At 37.5% G+C, this 24055-nt stretch overlaps 1 protein-coding gene across 4 annotated transcripts; it reads left to right on the top strand.

The window, feature by feature from the left end:
* The first annotated feature begins 6233 nt into the window (after positions 1-6233).
* Positions 6234-19596, top strand: GTPBP8 (GTP binding protein 8). Of its 4 annotated transcripts, XR_008617564.1 has the most exons (7): positions 6244-7299; positions 8980-9078; positions 10759-10889; positions 11891-11990; positions 14160-14278; positions 14468-14669; positions 19245-19392. XR_008617564.1 is itself a non-coding variant. In XM_007121526.4 (6 exons), exons 1-6 carry the CDS (start codon positions 6964-6966, stop codon positions 19333-19335), a joined length of 876 nt encoding a protein of 291 aa, XP_007121588.2. In that variant the 5' UTR covers positions 6241-6963; the 3' UTR covers positions 19336-19596. The 4 variants fall into 4 exon arrangements, 2 of the variants coding, with proteins under 2 accessions (XP_007121589.2, XP_007121588.2); XR_008617565.1 differs by lacking the exon at positions 8980-9078 and having other exon boundaries at positions 6237-7299; XM_007121526.4 differs by lacking the exon at positions 14468-14669 and having other exon boundaries at positions 6241-7299; positions 19245-19596.
* Positions 19597-24055: the final 4459 nt, after the last annotated feature.

Below are 24055 nucleotides of genomic sequence, written 5' to 3'. Positions count from 1 at the left end.
GGTCCGGGAAGATCCCACATGCCGCGGAGCGGCTGGGCCCGTGAGCCATGGCCGCTGAGCCTGCGCGTCCGGAGCCTGTGCTCCGCAACGGGAGAGGCCACAACAGTGAGAGGCCCGTGCACCACAAAAAAAAAAAAAAAAAAAAAAAAAAAGTCTTGCTTGCAAGATTGGCATCTGAGAACTTGATTAGGAAAAGTCCCCTAAATGATAACAGTGGCTCAGTGGACCGAAACTGTTTGTACAAACAGTGTGGTTTAGGCTGAACATCTGCTTTCCTTCTGTGAGTCTGGAATTTCAGTGACCACAGTCAGCCACACAAGCACTATGTGCTACATGACCAGCCCATGATAAAACACTGGAGTCCTAGGCTCAGGTGAATGTTCCTGGTGGACATTTCACATGTGTTGTTATAGTTCACTGCTGGCAGAATTAAGTGTATCCTGTGCAACTCCCCTGGGAGAGGACTCGTAGAAGCTTGTGACTGGTTTCCTCCAGACTTCACCTTGAGTGCCCTTCCCTTTACCAATTTTGCTTCGTATCCCTTCACTTGGATAAATCATAGCCATGAGTACACCCATATATTGAGTTTCGTGAGCCCACCTAGTGAATCACCAAATTTGGGGAGTAGTCTTGGGGACCACTGACACAATCTACCTGTGAGTGAGTTAAAGAACCTGAATGTATCTCAACATCTCTGCCTCTGGAATGTCATCTCATCTATTCAGGGTGCCAGAGAAGACACCATTCACTTCCAGTAAGGCAATGAAGATATAAATTAGAGGCATACTATTGATACAATGTAAACCTGCCCATCAAAATGATCTTGCCTAATAGGTAGTAAGAATTAAAATGTTAATGAATTATCTGTGAGAACAGCAAAATGCTTTTTTCCAACAACAACAGAAATAAAAACTGAATAATGTAATAACACAAGTTGAAGAGAGTGCTAAAATATTTTAATAGCACTAGTACGGCAGAGAGAGCAAATACGCAGTTACAAGTGAGAACAACTGACTACATAAAACAACTGTTTTTCTCTTTATTGAGAAAAACAACCTTGAAGGAAGTGAAGCTCTACACTCCTCCTCCTCCAAACCCAAATCATTCTAAGAACTCACCTCCTACACATGATCAAGGTCTGATATTTAATCTCCAGATCTTTCTAGAAATCTTTTAGTACAGTAGGCATAACCTTAAAAGAAAGTTCAAAAAGCTTCTCTGAAGGAAATAAAAAATCTCCCTGTTAAAGATATTCTCTAAAGATACATTAATGAAATATAAACTTAAACTGATTGATGAGCTCCCAAAGAAGAGGATTATAAGAATTATGTCTCTGTTGTTTCTTGAATGATGGTCAAATAATAAATTTCAAGAATAATAATTTATAACCTAATTAGGAAATTAGGTGGACAAATCATACATCATGTTACATATGTGTGCCGTAAATTTGTGTCAACATGTTAGATGATATGTAATTTAATTTTTTAATCAGCTGTTGCACAGAAAAATTTAAAAAGTATAATTAAATGCATTTTTAGTTTATAGCATTCACTCAGACAGTAGTTATTACAATTCAAGCAATTTAAGTTACACGTGGAAAGCTCTTCCATGTTACTCTCATTCATACAATGTGTCTTCCTAATACAAGATTTTGAGATCCAAATTAGATTGTAACCATGTTTTTCTGATTCCTGGCACCCAGATCGATTCCTGGCATGGCACGTAATCAATAAACGTTAATTACTGTTGTTTAAAACAAGCGGGAAAGTATGGTAGGAAAAGATCTTGTGTAAATTGGACACTGAGACCTAATCCATTACTTCTCTCTGCGTTTTCCTAGAATCTCTGCCCTTGCTTCTGTTAGAGCTTTCAAACCATTTCTAGCCTAGGATGAGAGTTAATCTATGAGTATTCTATGCTTGCTAACTCTCTGATGTTACTGATTCTGCCTACAATGTTTTCCTTCTTCATGTCTTGATGGATTCCCTAAACTTAACGCTTACAGGACTTGGACATAAATTGAGATCACTCTGAATTCTGTGGCAATTCGTTATAGAGACAGACATCACTGAAGGTATAATTGAGATGATCCTGTCCTAATGGTAAGATCCCACCCCTGTTCTACCTATGTTCCTTCCATTCTTGTTAGATAAACATGACAGTATAACTATAGCATTTAGGTCAGATAGGTTTTAGCAATGAAAGCTGATTCTAAGGAGTGTATATAAAGTATGTAATACCCTCCCAAATCATATTAAATAGTAAAATCTTGTTAACTTTGTGGTGAACTACCTCCTAAGCTGTCAAACAGAAGGTACTTTTTCTCAGAAGGATGATTATAAACACATCCTGAACTCTGCTAATTTTCACAACATAACCAGATTACTGACCTTTACCAAAGATCATGAATACCCACTGGATGAGGAAATATCCTGAGTGGAAGGAAGATTCTTAAGGCTCCTAAAGTCCAGCTGTTACATTAAGGGAGGGTAATAGTTTAGCCCTGCTTAACCTGCAGCCACAGGCAATCTAAGCCCTAAAGCTTTACCATGACTCCTTTATAATAGGGTTGAAATTTACATAGGACATTCCAGCTATCCTGCGTGGTAGTCTGAGGGCTCTGAATTTACACAAGGAACCACACATCATCTTAAAATGCTCTATTAAACAGGACTCTTGGCTGCCATCAAATCCAAGTCAAATCAGTTTCAGTAAACAAGGAAAGGAGCATACTGACTTGTGTGATTGGACAGCAGAGGGACAGAGAACATGATATTCAACATAGGTCATCAGGAGTCACGCCACCTCCCATCCCCACCTCTCAATACTGTTTTTCTTTCTGTGTTAGCTTCATTCCCTCTTAAATCCCCATAGGTATCCTTCATGTAGCAGTGAAGAATAGCCATCAGCCATCATGAGTGTAGGCCTCACATTCCAACATCATGACACAAGGTTTAATGGTAGAGCCAGCTGCCTGTCCAACTTTAACATAATGAATGGCTTGGTTGCAATGACCTGCACATTACCCAAGTAATCGTTATTGTCATAATACACACAATGTATAACCAAATCCCACCTCCTGTGACCAGAAGAGTGGATAATTGATAGGCCTATTAGAACCACATAGAGTGGATGTAGGAGGTTCCTCCCTACACAAGGGATGCCAACCAGCTAAAAATAACTTATGCATACATTCACTTCAAATGTCTATATTGAAGCCAAAGCTGGCTAGAATCACTGCCAGAATCCATCCGTTTTTACTCCATCCTGGCCACATTGGCCTCCTTGCTATTCTTCAAACAAGCCATACACACTCCTGTCTCTGAGCCTTCACACTTCCACCTGGAATACTTCCCCCAGATAATCACATGGTTATTCCCTCACTTCCTTAACATCTGCACTCAAAAGTCACCTTATCAGTGAAGATCACACTAAAATGGCAACATTCCTACGTCTCTACACACATACACATCTAACATCCCTACCCAGCTTTAGCTTTTTCCTAAGCATTTTTCACTATCTAATATACCCTTATTTTACTTACTGTCTCAAGACCATAACATATGAGAACAGAAACTTTTTTGTTTCATTTACTCTCTTATACCTCCAGCTCTTAGTACAGTGCCTAGCACGAATATTTGATGAATGAACAAATGGTGGAATTGACCAGGGGTGCCTTATCACTCTCAGTATTAGATAATGTACACTACAGTATTATACAGGAAGGAGTACAGAACAGTACAGTCCATGAATACAGTCCTCATTTATCAGCCTCCCTGGGGTACCACAGCTTAGTGACTATGTCTTGACATCAGTGCTGCGGAACTAAACCAAGTGTGGGTTTTCCACACTTCTCTGGGAGGAGTGCTAAGATGCCCTTAGATCAATTCAAGCCCTATCTCACATCCTTGTTATGTCTATGGAATCTGCATGACTAAGTAGCTGCTTGGTTTCCTAATTCACACTCCTTTTTCCCACTAGGACTTAAATCCTATTCTGAATGGTATCCCTGACACCCTGCCTGTCCAGGAGGATCCTGACTCCCAATCCAAAACTGTTAGCTAGGGTACTACTTCATACAGACAGACCACCTGGAACCAAGATGCTGCCCACAGTCAGAGGCAGAATATTGCCAGAAAACAGATAATACTATCATAACGTTCATCCACCAGACTGGATTCCCTTCAATACTGATTTGGCCTGATTTTCCTGGACTTTGACAATTCCCTGTGTACCCTATGATTTCCATTGCAGCTCCACAACGGAGTTATTTCCCCTACACTAATTCCTCTGGTTTCTAGCTTTTCCCCTCTGACTAGCAGGCCTCACAGCTATGAATACCTCATGCAGGATTACAAAACGAGTACTGTGATGTCTATCAATCCCTGAACACCTCTCAAACCCTTGTAAGAACTGGCAAAAGTCCTTCACGCTCGGGTTTATCTCCACACCTGGGACCCCAAAGTTAGAAATGAAATAGCACATATGAAAGCACTTTCAAAGTTCAGAGTTGTCTGCAAATGTACCCACATACACATTCAGTGAAGAAAAGATAGACTATTTAATAAATATTGTTGAGACAAATGGCTAACCATTTGGAAAAAAATAAAGCTGAATTCCTAGCAGACTCTTTTCATTATAACAAATTGCAATTATATTAAATATTTAACTGTAAAAAAAATTAAACTACTAGAAGAAAAGATGGGCTCATTTGTTTATAATCTTAGAAAATTTTTCTAAACATAACATAAAGCTTAGAATACATAAGAGATTGTTCAGCTTAGCCACCTACAAATTAAAAATCTGTACAATCAAAAGTCCTATTAGAAAGTCAAAAGTAAACAAGTTGGGAGAAATATTTTTAAAACATGACAGACAAGAGATCAACATTCTCAATAATGAAACAGTTATTACAAATCAAATTTTTTAAAGTGAATAACCTAATAGAAAACATGATGTTTACAACAAATAAATACAAATGACCAAACAAAATCTCAAAATATGTTTATCCTCTTTAATAATCAGGAAAATATTAACTAAAACATTTTTTAATTTTTTCACCTATGTATGGCAATATTATATAACATTATAATACCCTACTTTTATAATGCCTGTTTTGATGCTATAATACTCTGTTATTAGGGAGTAATTTGTTGCAATTTCTTTAGAAGATGATTTTTCTACAGAAATATGAAAAATAAAAGTGCACACACCTTATGCACCTATCAAGTCCTCTTCTAGGAATTTATCCTACTTCCACAAGTGTGCAAAGATATCTATTCATGAGTGCTCACTGTAGCATTGTTGTAATAACAAAACCTAATTAGTGATCAATAAGACACTGGAGAAATAAACGGAATAATATGCCTCCATTAAAAACAATTAAAAACTATCATGTAGGGGCTTCCCTGGTGGAGCAGTGTTGAGAGTCCGCCTGCCGATGCAGGGGACACGTGTTAATGCCCCGGTCCGGGAGGATCCCACATGCCGCAGAGCGGCTAGGCCCGTGAGCCATGGCCGCTGAGCCTGCGCGTCCGGAGCCTGTGCTCCGCAACGGAAGAGGCCACAACAGTGAGAGGCCCGCCTACCGCAAACAAAACAAAACAAACAAACAAAAAAAACCAATCATGTAGGAAAATGTTACTATGACAATGTGAAAACCACATGTGAACAATGATAACAAGAGAAGAGGCCACCCTCTCATATCTAACCGGTGCTTGGAGTGAATGAGGACTTTGTGTTTTTATGGTAGTTTAGGGTTTGTTTGTTTTAAATCATGTAGGTCAGTACATATTGATATAAAGACTTCCAAATATATTGTTTAAAAAATTTTAAAGGCTTTAGAACAGTATTTTGAGTTAAAATAATATAATATATATATTATATAGTAATATATATAATATATTATATAGTAATATATATAATATATTATATAGTAATATATATATTATATAATATATATATTATATAGTAATATATATATATATATATATCCAGAATGTCTGGATGTTTACAATTAAGTGTTTTCTTTGGAGGAGTGAGACTAGGGGAAGGAGGAAAGCCTCAAAGCCTAATGCAAAGATCAACAAAAAATTAGCCGTCCGGCAGTATATCAGGCTACTCTCCAAGTCGTTGGTCCTGTTCATTAACTTTTGTGTAACATTAATTCAAGAATTGCCCTTATTAGTCACTGAACAACCTGGGGAATCGCTCAAAAGACCGTGCGTTAACATTGGTATGCTGTTTGCTGCTAAGGTTTTAGAAGACCCATCGTCTTTTAAGCAGGAATATCTTACAGATATTCATTTTGTCATTCCAGCAGTGATTGGTTTGAATTGCTTTGAAAAGAAACTTTTGAAATAAGATGTCATTACGTAACTTCAATGAAACAACTCGAACACTTGCGCAAACTGTTTTTTTCTTTTATTCTGTAAGAAATCTCTAAAATTTAATGACATTTCCTGCAACTATAGAGAAGGCTGAATGAAACATGAACAGGCTCTTTTTCAACTACATTTCTCACCAGCCCTTTTCATTTTTGAGAAAGTGTTTTTCCTAGTTATTTGTGCAACGTCAACGTCCGTGAGACAACCAGAAACTGTGAAGAGCAAACCGGCCTGAAATCCACCAGAGCTGCACACGTTTTCTTCTTCATTTGAGCCTCAAGGCTCACACAGCCAGGTATGTCTCGTCACCTCTGAAAATCATTAAACAGCCTCCCCACAGCGACATCAAGTCAAAGGTACAGGTGTCAGGGCCAGAGTGTGAAAGGCACCCAACGAACTTTTTTCCCCCTGCGAAGCAACACCTGCCTCCGGCTCTCTGTACGCGAAGAGCTTAAGCGGAAACCAGCGAGGCCAGCGGAGACTACAATTCCCAGCAGGTGTAACGGGAGCGGGGTCACGCACGCGCAGTTCAGACCTTCGGAACGAAGGCCCGAGGCGGGGCTTCTAGGAGAGGAAAATGGCAGCACGCCGCCTGCGGCTTGACGTGGGCCGGCTGTTTGCGATGGGGGCAGAACTGGGGAGCGGAAGACGAGCTTACTGCACGTCCCAGGCCTTCGCGGAGGTTCTACGGCTGCCAAGCAAGCAACTGACGAAGCTCGTGTTCCCACTGCAAGAACTCGAGCGGCATTTCGTCCCGGGCTCGAAGCCCGACCTTCACCTGAAAATCTTCAACCCGAGCCTGGATGACATCGCGAGGGCGGAGAGCGTCTTCACGGCCTCCTCGTGGAACCGCATCGAGTACCTCAGCTCCGCCGTGCGTCTCGACCACGCCCCGGACCTCCGCCGCCCTGAGGTGAGAACGGCAGCCGGATGCGGGTGCTGAGGACTTGGGCTGGAATTTTGCTGTCATCTCTTTCTTGTCAGCAAACCGGAGAGATTTACTAGCTTTCTGTGGACGCATATCATTATTATAACAAAGTAAGCAGATATAGTTTTAATTATTTTGATAGTGAATATAAAAGACTTTAAAAGGCGTTTAAAAAATTAACCATTTATCTTTTTTTCTAATTAATTTCAGTAGAGAATACATGCCGAGACAAATTAGACAAAGTGAAGAATATGAAAAGTATAGTAGTTTCACAAATGAAGTGATTCTTATCAGTACGTAATTTTCACCCAATCTAAATTTCCTATCGTGGCAAAAAAAATTTATATATAGATGGCAATAATGTATAAGATTTTTTAAAACAACTTAAGTGAAATTAAGTGGGTGTGCATTTTATTCATGTCCTGCAGTTTACTGTTTTGTTCTGTTAAATGAAGGCTCTGACCTCCTTACATACTTGTGATAACGGTACCACTGCACTGAAACTTTTCTGCTAATATATTTAGAACTGCTGTAATAATTTAAGAGTACATAAATCACTTAATGATTTTGAGATAGCATCGATTTTCAGTTTTCTAAATTACTGGACTTTTTGTGTAATTGGTTTTTTAATTCAGTTTTATTATCTGTATATTATCATTGGATTTAATCTGGGAGAGCAGTTGAAATTTTTGCAGGACCCAAATCAATTCATTCTGAAGGACTGACCCCAGTTTTGCAAAATATGTAGCATTGCTGGCCCCTGCCCACTAAATGCCACCCAATCCTATTGATAACCAAAAATGCCCTTACAAATTTCTAAAACACCCCAGGGGGCAGTACCGCCCTCATTTAGTAGCACTGATTGGAAATGTACCCTCTTCAGTACTGTATTAAAAAGACGAGCCATGTATATTAATGGTTAATATTAGGAATATTTTGTTGCTTTCTACATTCAGACTAAAGGAGAAAAGCTTAATTGGAACAAGAAAGGTCAAGAGAAACGAGTAATTATAATGGTGTTATGGTGTACTTTGAGAGTTTGTGGGGAAATGGGGTTCCAAACACAGCCAGTTTTGTTGAAACGCACCTAGTTTATAACTTAAAAAAAGCTTTGTAAATATGGAATTCTTAATAAATGTTGCAGATATTCTTGAGTGGCATAGTGTAATTAAAAGCACAGGTTCTGGATGTAGATGCCCTGAGTTCAGATTCTAGTTTCTTCACTTTCTGGCTGTATAACTTTGGGCCAGTTATTTAACCTCTATCTGCCTCTAGTTTTATCACCTGTAAAATGAGGATACGAATAGTATCAGTCGCATAGAGATATTGTAAAAAGTAAATAAGAAAATATGTTAAGTGCTTTTAAAACAGTACCTGCCACATTGAAATCATTTAGTAGATAGTAGCTGTCTATTAGAATTTGAGGTTTGACTAACTATAAGCCACTTTTTATGGTTAGGCAAGACTGAGTAGTATTCACAGATTTTTGCAGCTAATACATTATATAGTAATATATATATTACTATATATTACTATATATATTACTATAGTAATATATATATTACTATATATTACTATATATATTACTATAGTAATATATATATTATATAGTAATATATAATTTCAAGTACTAGTACTCAATTATCTTCTTTTTGCTTGTATAAGGTGTGTTTTATAGGCAGAAGCAATGTTGGAAAATCCTCTCTAATAAAGGCTTTATTTTCACTTGCCCCAGAGGTTGAAGTTAGAGTCTCCAAAAAACCGGTATGTTAAAATTTTAAATATATCTAACTATCTCTGAATTGACTAAGATGAATAATAAATGTTGAGGGGGTAGAAGAAACCATCATTGCTAAGTTCCTAGAAAAGTGATTTCTTTCACACAAGTACTAATGTAAGACATTTCATTAATGCCTGTGTATTTCTCTGAAGAAAAGGAAGTGTATCTGGAGTTATTTTAGTAGTCTTGCCAGTATCTTGGGGAAATCTTCCTTGGTCCAGTCTTTTCCAAAGAGTTGTTCTAGTGTCATTCTATATTTGCTTCTTTGAGAATGATCATCTACTTCTACTTTGATTTTAAAGAAAACAGCTTTAAAGTGTATTATTTTTTCCTCCTGTAATCTTTTACACCTTGCTAACTCATATATGTACACCCATCAGGCACTTCCCAGTTTACCCAGGGCCAAATTATGTGCCTAATATCCCAGCCAGCCTGCTGTAGTAGCTTTCTGTCATTTTGTCATTTCCTCTGCTTCCTTCTCAATAATGCAGACTCTACCAATATTTAAGATATCCTCTCCTCAAAACTCACCTCAGTTCCCCTCACCTTATTATCTATCCTTGGCAAAATGTTCGCACCAACACAATGCTCACCGCCGCTGTTTCCTTGCATTGGAACCCTTCCCTGAGGCTTCACTGGTCCTCTGTTGCTTCGCAGTTCTTCCTATGGTTGATTCCCTGATACCATCCCTGACAATTGTAGTCATTTGTTAACCCTCCTAGCCTTACTCCCTCCTGCCCTGCCTCACCAAATACCCCAGCTAAACTCTCACTTCTAGGTAGGGTTGTTACCTTTCTGCTGTGAGAGGACAATGGAAGAAATGTATTCTTGACATTCCTAATCTGTAATTCTAAAATTATTTTCCTATAGGTAGACAAATAAGCTGCCTGGGAACCTAAGCATCATTTATAAAATCTTTCCTCTGAAAATATTTCTTCTAAGTTCTAAACAATTGACTTTTAAAGTTATTTGTGTTAATCTTTCCTTTTCTGATTAATAATGTCCGTGGACACGAAACCACATGAATAAACCACTTTTTATCATCTTTACATCAGTTTTAGTTGCACATTTTACAGCTGTACATGCTTTTTAAAAAATGCTTAATGAAAGCACTAAACCCACCTAATAAAACATGCAAAACATCTTGATTTTAGGAAATTTATAGTCTAGGCATAATAAACTATCAGGCTTTGCATCTAGGTGTTATGCAAACTTGTATGACTGATAGTAAGCATTTAATTTAACCTATCTGTGCCATAATTTCCTCTTTGAAGTGGAGTTATATTGTTCATCAGAGAATATTGACTAATGCAGTTGTACTATTTAGAACAGTATAACTTTTTCACTGAGAGGGAGCTAATAAAGTAGGAAAGACTCGAAAATATTTTGCCTATGTTACTTCTAATATGGAATCTGAAGTTCTTAAATCGTATAGATTCTCTTTAAAAAATGAATTGGAGGGAAGAAGTAGTATCATCTAAGCTTATCTCCAGCCACCTGTCTTCTGTCTTCTTTTCCTGTATCATCATCAGCATAGGGTTATATACAGAATACTTTTATGCTTTTAATAAGTAACTGTTAATTGAACAGAAAATATTTTGAGTCATGAAATATATAAAGGACATATTTTAAGAAAGCTTTTATTTTTCCATTTACTTTATCAGGGCCACACAAAGAAAATGAATTTTTTCAAAGTTGGAAAATATTTTACATTGGTGGACATGCCAGGTTATGGCTATAGAGCACCTGAAGATTTTGTTGACATGGTAGAAACCTATCTAAAAGAACGAAAGAAGTAAGAAAAACATTTTTCTTATAATTGTTATGTTGAACCCCCAAACTTTCTCATGACTAGGACATTCTACACATGATGAACACTTCAGTTTTATCAAATGACTTTTTTAGAAAGTCCACTTTATTCTCATAATATTCTACAATACAGTATTTAGGAGCAAGGTATATACTGCCTGCTTAGTTTTTTCCTGTAAGTTAGCTTAAACTTAAATTCAATTGTTTTCCTAAATTGAGACTATCAATAGTAATTCAGCAGACTTTATTAATTTTTTTATACCAAACTCTAAGCTGGCTATTTTTAATATGAAAATTGTTGGTTAATGTGGTATTTACCAGATTTAAATAAACTTCAGTAAATTCTGATTATCCTTAAAATACTTCTGACATCACAGCCTCTGTAAATACTACCTTTTTTTGTCTCCATAGGTAGTCAAGTAGCAGGTCTATGTTTCAAGCATTGCACAATATATAGAAAAATTAATGTTAACCTTTTGAAGAATAAAAAAGTGTTTACAAGTATCTTGCTTGTTGTAGCTTTACATAGAAACTAAGATAAAATACTTGCAAAAGAAAATACAAAATATAATGTGTTTGGTTTCTGTTATCTGTTAGTCTTAAAGTAATATTTGAAAATTTAGACATTTTTATGGTAACTTATAGTTAATTGGGTTCCTGTTTCTTTCTCCCACTAGAGTTCAAGCTCTTAGAGGAAGGGGCTGATTCATCTTTGTATCCAGTTCTAGGCAGAATATCTTGTTCAATATATGCTATTGAAATAAATTAATATTAATGAATTTAGTTACTGAATGTAAACAACATTGAGACCTGTTGGACTGTAGGATGGACTTCAATAGTGAATTGAGAATTCCTTTTGCTTAAAGAAATTTTTAAATTTTGAATTGATAATTATTCAAAGTAAAATTTCTTAGTATAGTGAAGGGGGGAAGAAATGAATGAGTATATTTTATATTGCTGTTAATCTTCTTTTCTGCATTCTTATAGTTTGATGAGAACATTTTTGTTAGTGGATAGTGTTGTTGGAATTCAAAAATCAGACAACATTGCAATAGAAATGTGTGAAGAATTTGCATTACCTTATGTGGTAAGTATTTCTTTTGAATCATAGTTGCAATTAGAAATACAAGTTCCCTGTGTGTGTGTGTGTGTGTGTGTGTGTGCGTGCATGCATGTTCACATGTGTACATCTTTTTAATGAAAGAGTAGGTCTTGCCTCCTCAAAAGATAAAGGAGTACCTTTTAAACAGTCTTTTCAGTTATCAGCCATTAATATTAAAATAAGTTCTGTGGTACTTTTATTCCCTTTTCCTTCTCCTAGCTTTTAAGTTTTCAAAATTATAGTCAAAGTAAAAGTTTTCTAAACTGTTCATTTAGTGTTCCTAAGTGCTTTTCTTTGTTTTTTGGTTTTTTTTAAAATGACAATATAAATATTTGCTAAGACTCATTAGTAGCTCCTTAACAGCAGCTTGGCAGATAGTACTTATCAGAATGTAAACAAAACTGCAACTGAAAAATTTGCTAAACTAATCTGGAATTTAAGAACATCACAAGAATATAGTAGGCTCCAGCATACATAAGTAGGATGTTTATATTCTTAAGGAAAACAAAATTTCTTATGAGAATATCTTACCAGTTCTTACTGTTGTTTACCCTAGAATACAGATTGGTAGGTTGGTATCCACATTTATTTTGCTTTGTAGGTTTTCCAGATAAAATGGCAGTCTTAAAGTTCCTCTCTAAGGAAAAGAGCCCACTGACTATAATTTGGTTTCAAAAAAATGTCAGAAAACCACTAAAATGTAGTGGTTTTGTAGTTTAATGCAAATCAAACCATGTTACCAGTCAGAAACTTTTCTGTATTCTTGGGGTTACGGAATTCTTGGGGTTTGCAAAAGCCCTGTGAAACATTAGAGATAATTTTTGGTTATGAGGAGCCAAAGGATTGATAAACATAGTCTACGTAGTAAAAAAAAAAAAAGCCCAAATATTGCCCAACCGGTTATGTTAAGTGATAGTACTCCTAATTTGATATCATAGATACCATTTTGTGGAATCATATATTTTTCTCAGTTTTAACTTTAAGGAAATATTAACCTTTCTTCTTTGGAAAAGAAGTGATAGAGGAATTATGTCTCCTTTTAAATATCAGCATATTTGCCTTTATGAAAAAAGACTTTCACTTTATGCTTTTCACTCCTTCTGCCATTAATATTTTTTTAACTGAAGTATAGTTGATTTACAATCATTAACTTTTTATAACTGAAAAGCATAAATGATTAGCCAGGAAATTTAATTTTATAGAAATTCCCTAGGAAAACCTCTGACATACATCAAGCTTTTACTTTTTAATTGATTTTGTAATCATCCATGTATTGACCTTCCTCTAGTATGTATTAATAATTGTCTTTGAGTAAGTAAATTATTCAAAGTATTTACTGTTGAACCTAGTAGAATAGAGTCTAGGCTTACTTGGAATTTAACTATCTATCGACATAGCTTGGAATATAACTATAGTGGCTACAACCTACAAATAGTCTGATTTCTAATTTTTCCTTTAAATTTTACATATAAGGCAGAACAATTATGTAGTTCAAAAATGATTATAAGTTGGCAGTTTTATATGGATCAACCTAATAATATTCACTTTTGTATCTTAGACCATAAGATATATAGTGATCGTATGAAACATTTGGCATATGGCAATTGCAAATATGGCTCCAGGGTGCTTTTCACTGGTCTTGAATCCAAGATATTATGGCCCTGTGTAGTTAAAGCATTGGAAACAGCAAACATATATAGTGTATGCTTTATATATTGCATACATTAACTCATTTAATCTTCTCAGCAACTCCTTTAGGAGGTATTGCTTTTATTTTATAGATGAGGAAACAAGTACAGAGAGATGAAGAAACTTGCATAGGTCACCTAGTTGTTATTGAAATTTGTAACTAAAATGTATAAAACTGTATATTAAGAAATAACAGTTGACCCTTGAACAGTGTGGGAGTTAGGGGCGCCAACCCTCCTTGCCGTCACAAATCCAAGTGTAACTTACAGTCAGCCCTCCCTATTCGGGGTTCCTCCATATCGGCAGTTCCACATCTGTGGATTTAATCAACCACAGATCGTGTAATATTGTAGTATTTACTATTGAAAAAATCTGCATATAAGTGGACCTTTGCAATTCAAGCCCATGTTGTTCAAGGGTCACCTGTACTTTATTTCTAATGCTTAAATATTTGTTTTCCTACAGATGGTATTGACAAAAATTGACAAATCTTCCAAGGGACATCTTTTAAAACAAGTCCTTCAGATCCAGAAATTTGTTGACACTAAAACACAAGGATGTTTTCCTCAGTTGTTTCCTGTAAGGTAAGAGTTGAATTGTCTTTATGTACTAACATATAAATTTATGGCTAACAACCTTTAGTATTAAATCAGTGTATCTGAGGTATCACTTAAAATTAGAGGAGTTTGGAAGACTATGCACTTAGCCATAATTTATTGGTACAACCCATCAACACTTTTTTTTCTTCCCTCTATTCTTTCTTTTTACTGCAGATTCTTGCTAAATCTTCCCTGTAGTATCTTCATGATCTTTCTACCTCAGCCTGTTTCAACCCTAGACCACAGTAGAAGTGAAAACTTTTTACTTTTTAAATCACCTAAACAACAGCCATAATAAAGATACTACCATCTCTTTCTCAATTCTAAAGCAAAACAACTCATCTTTATGGTAGAAAGCTCATTCAGGCTGTGAAGGGTAAGAATTTTCCTTTTAAAGGACGATGTGCAAAGAAGAAATGCTTCGTATAAGTTAGAATTAAGCATCAGTAGCAGACAGGATGGTTATTTCCTGAGCAGCAATTTTTGAGATATTAGCTGTGGTTTAACAATGAAACATGAGTTTGTCTTTTCAGTGTACAGTTTGGGTACAGTAAGTAACCTACATACTAGCCAAAATGCAGTGCCACTTCCCTGTGATTTTCTGACTCTGACTTCTTTGAGGCACTATGATAGTTTCTATGAGAAAATAATGAAACCAAGTAACACTTAGTTGTATATAAAACTGTCCTCTAAGCAGTCATTCTACTTCCTACAAATCCAGATCACAATTAAATTGTTTGTAATTATGAACATGCCAGTCTAAATCCATCTTCATTCTTTCCTACAAAATGCTTTTCCCCCTTGTCTTACATTCAAGTATTTATCCTGTTCATTTGTCTGTGTCCCATATATACAGTGGAAACTCCTAGGGGCAGGAATGAAATCCTAATTCTTAGCACCCTGAGCATTGTCATAGAAATATATCTGTTTCTTTTAAACATTTAATAAGAAGTAAGGGAGACTTCATCTAAAAAGGCAAAACAAACATAAGATGGGCAAATTATGGCCTAACATCAGCATTTATTGAAAAAAAAATGTTTTAGTTGACTGTAAGCTGAGTTTAATAGTATAATGGGACTGGGGAAAAACTGACAATGTTTTCTTGAGCTACATTAGTAGAATTATAGTGTTCAAAACAAGGGAATGATCAAACAGTAGTCTCACACTGCTATAAGCTGTATGCTACCAGATCAATTGAGCTAGATTGTGGCTTAACATTAAGAACAACTAGAGCTATCTGAAAACAGATGGTCTTGGGGGAGGTTATGTCACCAGATCATTCAAAACACTTAATTGATCCACAAAGTAAGCATCCCTGTTTCACAGATACGATTACAAGTCGGAGAAGTGAAGTGAGTTACAGAGAGGTATTTGCTGAAATAGAAAGAGCATGAAAAAAAAAGCATAGACCTCAGGGTGAGACAGCCATGGTTTTGCATGGTTCCTCTACTTCTTGGCAGTAGCTTTTAAAGCAACTTATTTCATTTTCTGAGTAAAAAAATATGACAGTTAGAAGGATTAAATAAAATGCATTGTGACTGATGTACACACATTAGCCACATAATAAATGTCAGTTTCTTTCCTTCCCAAAGGTCAGTCAGTGAATGGCAGGGTTAGGCCAACAACCCAAACTATCAGATTCTCAGTACTTTTTAGAGGCGTACCCTTCTTTAGATGTGCCAGCATTTTCTGCTGCATGACCTTGGAATCACTATGCCACTGTATCACTAAGTGACTAAGGCACTGCAGAAGCCACACAGCACTCAAAGTCTTAAGAATTGAGACACACACAGGAGGCTGCTGGCTTTCAAGAACTTCAACGTTCACCATACCACAGTGACAACATACAGGAAGTTGTCAGGTTGTATTCTGTAGTTCTCAAAACCCAATTCAGAAAGTAGAGTTATTTATACTGCTTGCTTTTATTTGCTTGACCAAGTCCCAGTACATCCCTCCAAAAGAGAATTTGGCCTACTCACAGAATAATTATTATAAAGTAAGTCAGGTTTTATTTCCTTGTCTTCCTGTATGATCTTGGTAGGAGAAAGGTGGAAGTGTGGGTAGACATGTAGTCCAACAGGGTTTGGCCTTCAAGCCTGCTGCAAAAGTTAAGTGCTAACCTTCATGTCTGAACTCTGCCCCAGCTGAGTAGAGAAATAAAATTGGTGAAAGACCCCTAAAGATTGATTCTGGGATCAGTCTGTTTTTATAAATGGTATGGAAGAAATATATAAGTAGGCACAATATAATTGTTTCTGTGGTTTTCAAGCAAATGAGAACTGAGTCATAAGGAAAAAGAAAATCATATGAGTTGACAGAAATGTTGCAAATCAGTTCACGGTGCCATAGTTAGTGTGTGGACTATCCAATTTGTATCGCTCCTTTAAACCGTACATGTGTAACTTCAGTTATAACTGAGAATCATTATGGGCTGTTCTCAAGTAGGCAGCTTTGGTCAAAAAGTCTAAAATGCTGTACTTTATCAAAAAGAGAATTAGCAATACAGCAGAAAATATTTTACCTGTTTTATATACAGGTATATACCATACCTGTATCCATAAACGTCATATTGTCTCCATAAAAGTTCACGTATCCCAAGAAACCATGTGTTCACTTCCATGCTGACAAATGGATGAAAGGCTATGGATAGATACAGTAAGATAGATCGAATAAGAGACACAATAATGGTGACGATTTTTTTAAAAAATCATGAAAAAAGGTCTACATTATCATGGTAATTGAATCTTTGAGACAAAAAGAACAAATTAAAGAAATCAGAATTTTAGTCTGGGAAATAAAAAGCAAAACAGAAGATATTCCAATGGCATTTTTCACAGAAATAGAACTAACAGTCCTAAAAGCTGTGTGGAACCACAGAAGACCCTGAATAGCCAAAGCAATCTTAAGAAAGAACAAAGCTGGAGGCATCACGCTTCCTGATTTCAAACTGTGTTACAAAGCTATAGTAATGAAACAGTACGGTATTGGCATAAAAACAGACACATAGGTCAGTGGAACAGAATAGAGAGCCCAGAAATAAACCCATGCATATATTTATTAATTAATAATTAATTTACAAAGGGGCCAAGAATATACAATGGGGAAAGGACAGTCTCTTCAATAAATGGTGCTGGGAAAATTGGACAGCTACATGCAAGAGAATATGTTAACACCTGAAACCATAAAACTCCTAGAAGAAAACAGGCCGTAAGTTTCTTGACATCAGTGTAGGTGATCAGTTTTTGGATCTGACTCCAAAAGCAAAGGCAACAAAAGCAAAGATAAGTAAATAGGACTACATTAAACTGAAAGCTTCCGCACAACAAAGGAAATTATCAACAAAATGAAAAGTCAGCCTACTGAATGGGAGAAAATATTTGCAAGTCATATATCTGATAAGGGGTTAATATCCAAAATATATAAAGAACTCATACAACTCAATAGCAAAAAAAAATCGATTAAAAAATGGGCAGAGGATCTGAATAGACATATTTCCAAAGAGGACATACAGATGGCTAACAGGTATATGAAAAGATCCTCAATATCACTAATCATTATGGAAATGCAAATCAAAATCACAGTGAGATATTACCTCACACCTGTTAGAATGGCTATTAAAAAGACAAGAAATAACAAGTATTGGCAAGGATGTGGAGAAAAGGGAATCCTTGTGCACTATTGGTGGGAATGTAAATTGGTGCAGCCACTAAGGAAAACAGTATTAAGATTCCTCAAAAAACTGAAACTAGAACTACCATGTGATCCGGGAACTACACTCCTGGATATATATCTGAAGAAAATGATTTGAAAAGATATATGCACTCCCATGTTTGTTACAGCATTATTTTCAATAGCCAAGATATGGAAACAACCTAAGTGCCCCTCGGTGAATGAATGGATAAAGAAAATGTGGTATTATACAGTTGACCCTTGAATAGTGTTAGGGGTTAGGGGCTCTGACCCTTGGCCCAGTCGAAAATCCAAGTATAACTTATAGTCGACCCACTATATCCACATTTTCTCCGAATCCCTGGATTCAGCCAACCAGGTGTAATGCTGTAGTATTTACCATCGAAAAAAGTCCACATATAAATGGATAAATGCAATTCAAACCCATGTTGTTCAAGGGTCATTGTGTATACACAAGTGGAATACTATTCATTCACAAAAAAGAAGGAAACCTTGCTGTTTGTGACAACGTGGATGGACCTTGAGAGCATTATGCTAAGTGAACTAAGTCAGAGAAAGACAAATACTGTGTGATCTCACTTACATGTGGAATTTAAAACAACAACCAAACAAGCTCATAGATGCAGAGGAGAGATTGGTGGTTGCCAGAGGTAGAGGTTGGGGGTAAGAGAAATGGGTGAAGGTCAGAAGGTACAAACTTCTAGTTCTAAAATAAGCCACGGGGATGATGTAACGTACAGTATCGTGACTACAGTAATACTATATTGCATATTTGAAAGTTGCTAAGAGAGAAGATCTTAAAAGGCCTCATCACAAGAAAAGAAAATATTTTCTAACTATAAATGGTGACAGATGTAACTAGACTTATTGTGGTGATCATTTTGCGATACATACAAATATCGAATCGTTGTACCCCTGAAACTAATATAGTGTTATGTGTCAATTATACTGCAATAAAAAACAAAACAAAACAAAACAAACAAAAAAACACTTTTAGTCTGGAAAATAAAAGGCAAAACAGTAGATGTGAAATTTTTAGAATCATGAAGGACATAGATCCGATAATGTGGATCTCCAGATTTAGAATACTTCAAGAGGCTGGGGGAAGAGAGGAAAAGTAGGACAGATTAAGACATTCTGTTTCATACATGGAACTCACAAGAGTTTGTAAACAGATTTTGAGTTAGATGAATTCAGATCTGTTACTACCTCTGAAGTAAGGAAGAAAATGATTTTTCTTTTTTTCTTTTTTTTTCCACAGTGCTGTGACCTATTCTGGAATCCATCTCTTGAGATGCTTTATAGCAAATATAATAGGAAATCAGGAGACTAATGGCTTCCAGTTTAACTGAAGATTCAAAATTGTCTATGCCAACTGAAGTTAAAGACTTAGAATTGCAACATTGTTTCAAATGTTGTGTATCTGTAACTTGCAGAAGGATCACTTCAGCTTTAAAACCTGCATATTCCCAAAGCAAGAATGAATTTGTGCCTGCGGCAGGTGATAGGTTTATACATGATTGAATTATGCTGTTCATTAGAAGAGATACCAGCCATTCTTCCTGTTTTAACAAACTGACAAACAAGAGCATATAGAGGTCCATAAAATGAAAGTCTATTTCCTACTGTGTAGACAAGTGTTTGCCATATTATTTATTGGGTTTTTGTCTTTTAAACGAATGTCTATTATGTATATATTTTAAAAATATTACAATGGACTAGGTAAAAAAGGGGCTACTTTTCTGTTAAGTACTAATAGATAGGTTGAAGATAAATTCTTGTACGTATGGCTATAACTTGATAAAATTTCAGTCAGTCCATAGTAGAAATACCAGTTATTTCAGACTGGGGTCAGTCACCTTCACAGGGTTCAGAATCAGAAGACCAGAATTCAAGTTCCAGTTCTAATATTTATTATATGTTGGACGTTGGGCAAATCACTTGAGTTCTCTGAACTTCTTTTGTAACTCTTACCTCAGAAGCTTTGAAGATTAAAATGTGAACAGGACATCTGCATATTCTACATATTTGTAAAGCAAAACCAACTTAAGTATATAGCAAAATTCACAGGTACATTTATCACAGAAAACATCCTGTCATGGAGGAAGTAACATGTTATCTAATGAAAGACCAAAAAAAAGTTTTAGGTGAGAAAAGTGATTTGCAAAGGGCAAGAGAAAAAAGTTGATTGGACAGTTTATAATTGGTTCATTAAGATTCAGAATGGAGGAAGATGGCACAACAGTAAGACGCGGAGATCACCTTCCTCCCCACAGATACATCAGAAATACATCTACATGTGGAACTGCTCCTATAGAACACCCACCGAATGCTGGCAGAAGACCTCAGACCTCCCAAAAGGCAAGAAAGAACACTGGCAGAAGACCTCAGACCTCCCAAAAGGCAAGAAACTCTACACTTACCTGGGCAGGGCAAAAGGAAAAAAAAAAAAACAGAGACAAAAGAATAGGGACGGGACCTGCACCAGTGGGAGGGAGCTGTGAAGGAGGAAAGATTTCCACACACTAGGAAGCCCCTTCGCGGGCGGAGACTGCGGGTGGCAGAGGGGGGAAGCTTCCGAGCCACAGAGGAGAGCGCAGCAACGGGTGTGGAGGGCAAAGCGGAGAGATTCCCACACAGAGGAGCGGTGCCGACCAGCACTCACCAGCCTGAGAGGCTTGTCTGCTCACCTACCGGGGTGGGCGGGGGCTGGGAGCTGAGGCTTGGGTTTCGGTTGGATCGTAGGGAGAGGACTGCAGTTGGTGGCGTTAACACAGCCTAAAGGGGCCTAGTGCACCACGGCTAGCCGGGAGGGAGTCCGGGAAAAAGTCTGGACCTGCTGAAGAGGCAAGAGACTTTTTCTTCCCTCTTTGTTTCCTGGTGCGTGAGGAGAGGGGATTAAGAGCGCTGCTTAAAGGAACTCCAGAGACGGGCGTGAGCTGCAGCTATCAGCGCGGACCCCAGAGACGGGCATGAGATGCTAAGGCTGCTGCTGCAGCCACCAAAAAGCCTGTGTGCGAGCACAGGTCACTATCCACATCTCCCCTCCCGGGAGCCTGTGCAGCCCGCCACTGCCAGGGTCCCGTGATCCAGGGACAACTTCCCTGGGAGAATGCACGGGGCGCATCAGGCTGGTGCAACGTCATGCTGGCCTCTGCCGCCGCAGGCACGCCCCGCATCTGTACCCCTCCCTCCCCCCTGTCCTGAGTGAGCCAGAGCTGCCAATTCAGCTGCTCCTTTAACCTCATCCTGTCTGAGCAAAGAACAGACGCCCTCAGGCGGCCTACACGCAGAGGCGGGTCCAGATCCAAAGCTGAACCCCGGGAGCTGTGCGAACAAAGAAGAGAAAGGGAAATTTCTCCCAGCAGCCTCAGAAGCGGCGGATTAAAGCTCCACAATCAACTTGATGTACCCTGCATCTGTGGAATACCTGAATAGACAATGAATCATCCCAAATAGAGGAGGTGAACTTTGGGAGCAAGATATATTATTTTTTCCCCTTTTCCTTTTTGTGAGTGTGTATGTGTATTCTTCCGTGTGAGATTTTGTCTGTATAGCTTTGTTTTCACCATTTGTCCTAGGATCCTGTCTGTCCGTTTTCTTTTTTTTTTACTTTAAAAAATTTTTTTCTTAATTATTTTTTATTTAATAACGTTATTTTATCTTATTTTATTTTATCCTCTTCCTCCCTCCCTCCCTCCCTCCCTCCCTCCCCCTCTCTCTCTTTCTTTCTTTCTTTCTTTCTTATTTTTTCTCTCTTTTATTCTGAGCCGTGTGGATGAAAGGCTCTTGGTGCTCCAGCCAGGCATCACGGTGGGAGACCCAACTTCAGGACACTGGTCCACAAGACACCTCCCAGCTCGACGTAATACCAAACGGCGAAAATCTCCCAGAGATCTCCATCTCAACACCAAGACCCAGCTTCACTCAATGACCAGCAAGCTACAGTGCTGGACACCCTATGCCAAACAACTAGCAAAACAGGAACACAGCCTCATCCATTGGCACAGAGGCTGCCTAAAATCATAATAAGGCCACAGACACCCAAAAACACACCACCAGACATGGACCTGCCCACCAGAAAGACAAGATCCAGCCTTATCCACCAGAACACAGGCACTAGTCTCCTCCACCAAGAAGCCTACACAACCCACTGAACCAACCTTAGGGAAGAATCTACAACCAAGATTACTCTACCCAGCAAGGATCTCATTCAGATTTGATGGAGAAATTAAAACCTTTACAGACAAGCAAAAGCTGAGAAAGTTCAGCACCACCAAATTAGCTTTACAACAAATGATAAAGGAACTTCTCTAGGCAACAAACACAAGAGAAGGAAAACACCTACAATGACAAACCCAAAACATTTAAGAAAATGGGAATAGGAACATACATATCGATAATTACCTTAAATGTAAATGGATTAAATGCTCCCACCAAAAGACACAGACTGGCTGAATGGATACAAAAACAAGACCCATATATATGCTGTCTACAAGAGACCCACTTCAGACCTAGGGACACATACAGACTGAAAGCGAGGGGATGGAAAAAGATATTCCATGCAAATGGAAATCAGACCCCACTTTCACCAATAGACAGATCATCCAAAATGAAAATAAATAAGGAAACACAAGCTTTAAATGATACATTACACAAGATGGACTTAATTGATATTTGTAGGACATTCCACCCCAAAACAACAGAATACACATTTTTCTCAAGTGCTCATGGAACATTTTCCAGGATAGATAACATCTTGGGGCACAAATCAAGCCTTGGTAAATTTAAGAAAATTGAAATTGTATCAAGTATCTTTTCCAACCACAACGCTATGAAACTAGATCTCAGTTACAGGAAAAGATCGGTAAAAAAATACAAACACGTGGAGGCTGAACAATACACTACTTAATAACCAAGTGATCACTGAAGAAATCAAAGGGGAAATAAAAAAATACCACATTTAGAGAAGAGTTAACATCTATCCTTCTCAAACTCTTCCAAAAGATAGCAGAGGGAGGAACACTCCCAAACTCATTCTATGAGGCCACCATCACCCTGATACCAAAACCAGACAAAGACGTCACAAAGAAAGAAAACTACAGGCCAATATCACTGATGAACATAGATGCAAAAATCCTCAACAAAATACTAGCAAACAGAATCCAACAGCACATTAAAAGGATCATACACCATGATCAAGTGGGGTTTATTCCAGGAATGCAAGGATTCTTCAATATACACAAATCAATCAACCTGATACACCATATTAACAAATTGAAGGAGAAAAACCATATGATATCTCAATAGATTCAGAGAAAGCTTTCAACAAAATTCAACACCCAGTTATGATAAAAGCCCTGCAGAAAGTAGGCATAGAGGGAACTTTCCTCAACATAATAAAGGCCATATATGACAAACCCACAGCCAACATCATCCTCAATGGTGAAAAACTGAAACCATTTCCACTAAGATCAGGAACAAGACAAGGTTGCCCACTCTCACCATTATTATTCAACATAGGTTTGGAAGTTTTAGCCACAGCAATCAGAAGAAAAAGAAAAGGAATCCAAATCAGAAAAGAAGTAAAGCTGTCACTGTTGGCAGATGACATGATACTATACATAGAGAATCGTAAATATGCTACCAGAAAATCACAAGCACTGAAATTGAAGCTGTGATTAAAAATCTTCCAACAAACAAAAGCACAGGACCAGATGGCTTCACAGGCGAATTCTATCAAACATTTAGAGAAGAGCTAACACCTGTCCTTCTCAAACTCTTCCAAAATATAGCAGAGGGAGGAACACACCCAAACTCATTCTGTGAGGCCACCATCACCCTGATACCAACACCAAACAAGGATGTCACAAAGAAAGAAAACTACAGGCCAATATCACTAATGAACATAGACTCAAAAATCCTCAACAAAATACTAGCAAACAGAATCCAACAGCACATTAAAAGGATCATACACTGGTGTTAGGGATTGTTCTAATTTCATACTTTTACATGTAGCTGTCCAGTTTTCCCAGCACCACTTATTGAAGAGGCTGTCTTTTCTCCACTGTA

This window comes from Physeter macrocephalus, chromosome 1, assembly GCF_002837175.3.
Source record: "Physeter macrocephalus isolate SW-GA chromosome 1, ASM283717v5, whole genome shotgun sequence".
Taxonomy (NCBI): domain Eukaryota; kingdom Metazoa; phylum Chordata; class Mammalia; order Artiodactyla; family Physeteridae; genus Physeter; species Physeter macrocephalus.
The sequence above is the reverse complement of the archived record's forward strand: the minus strand, read 5'-3'. Positions and strand labels throughout refer to the sequence as shown.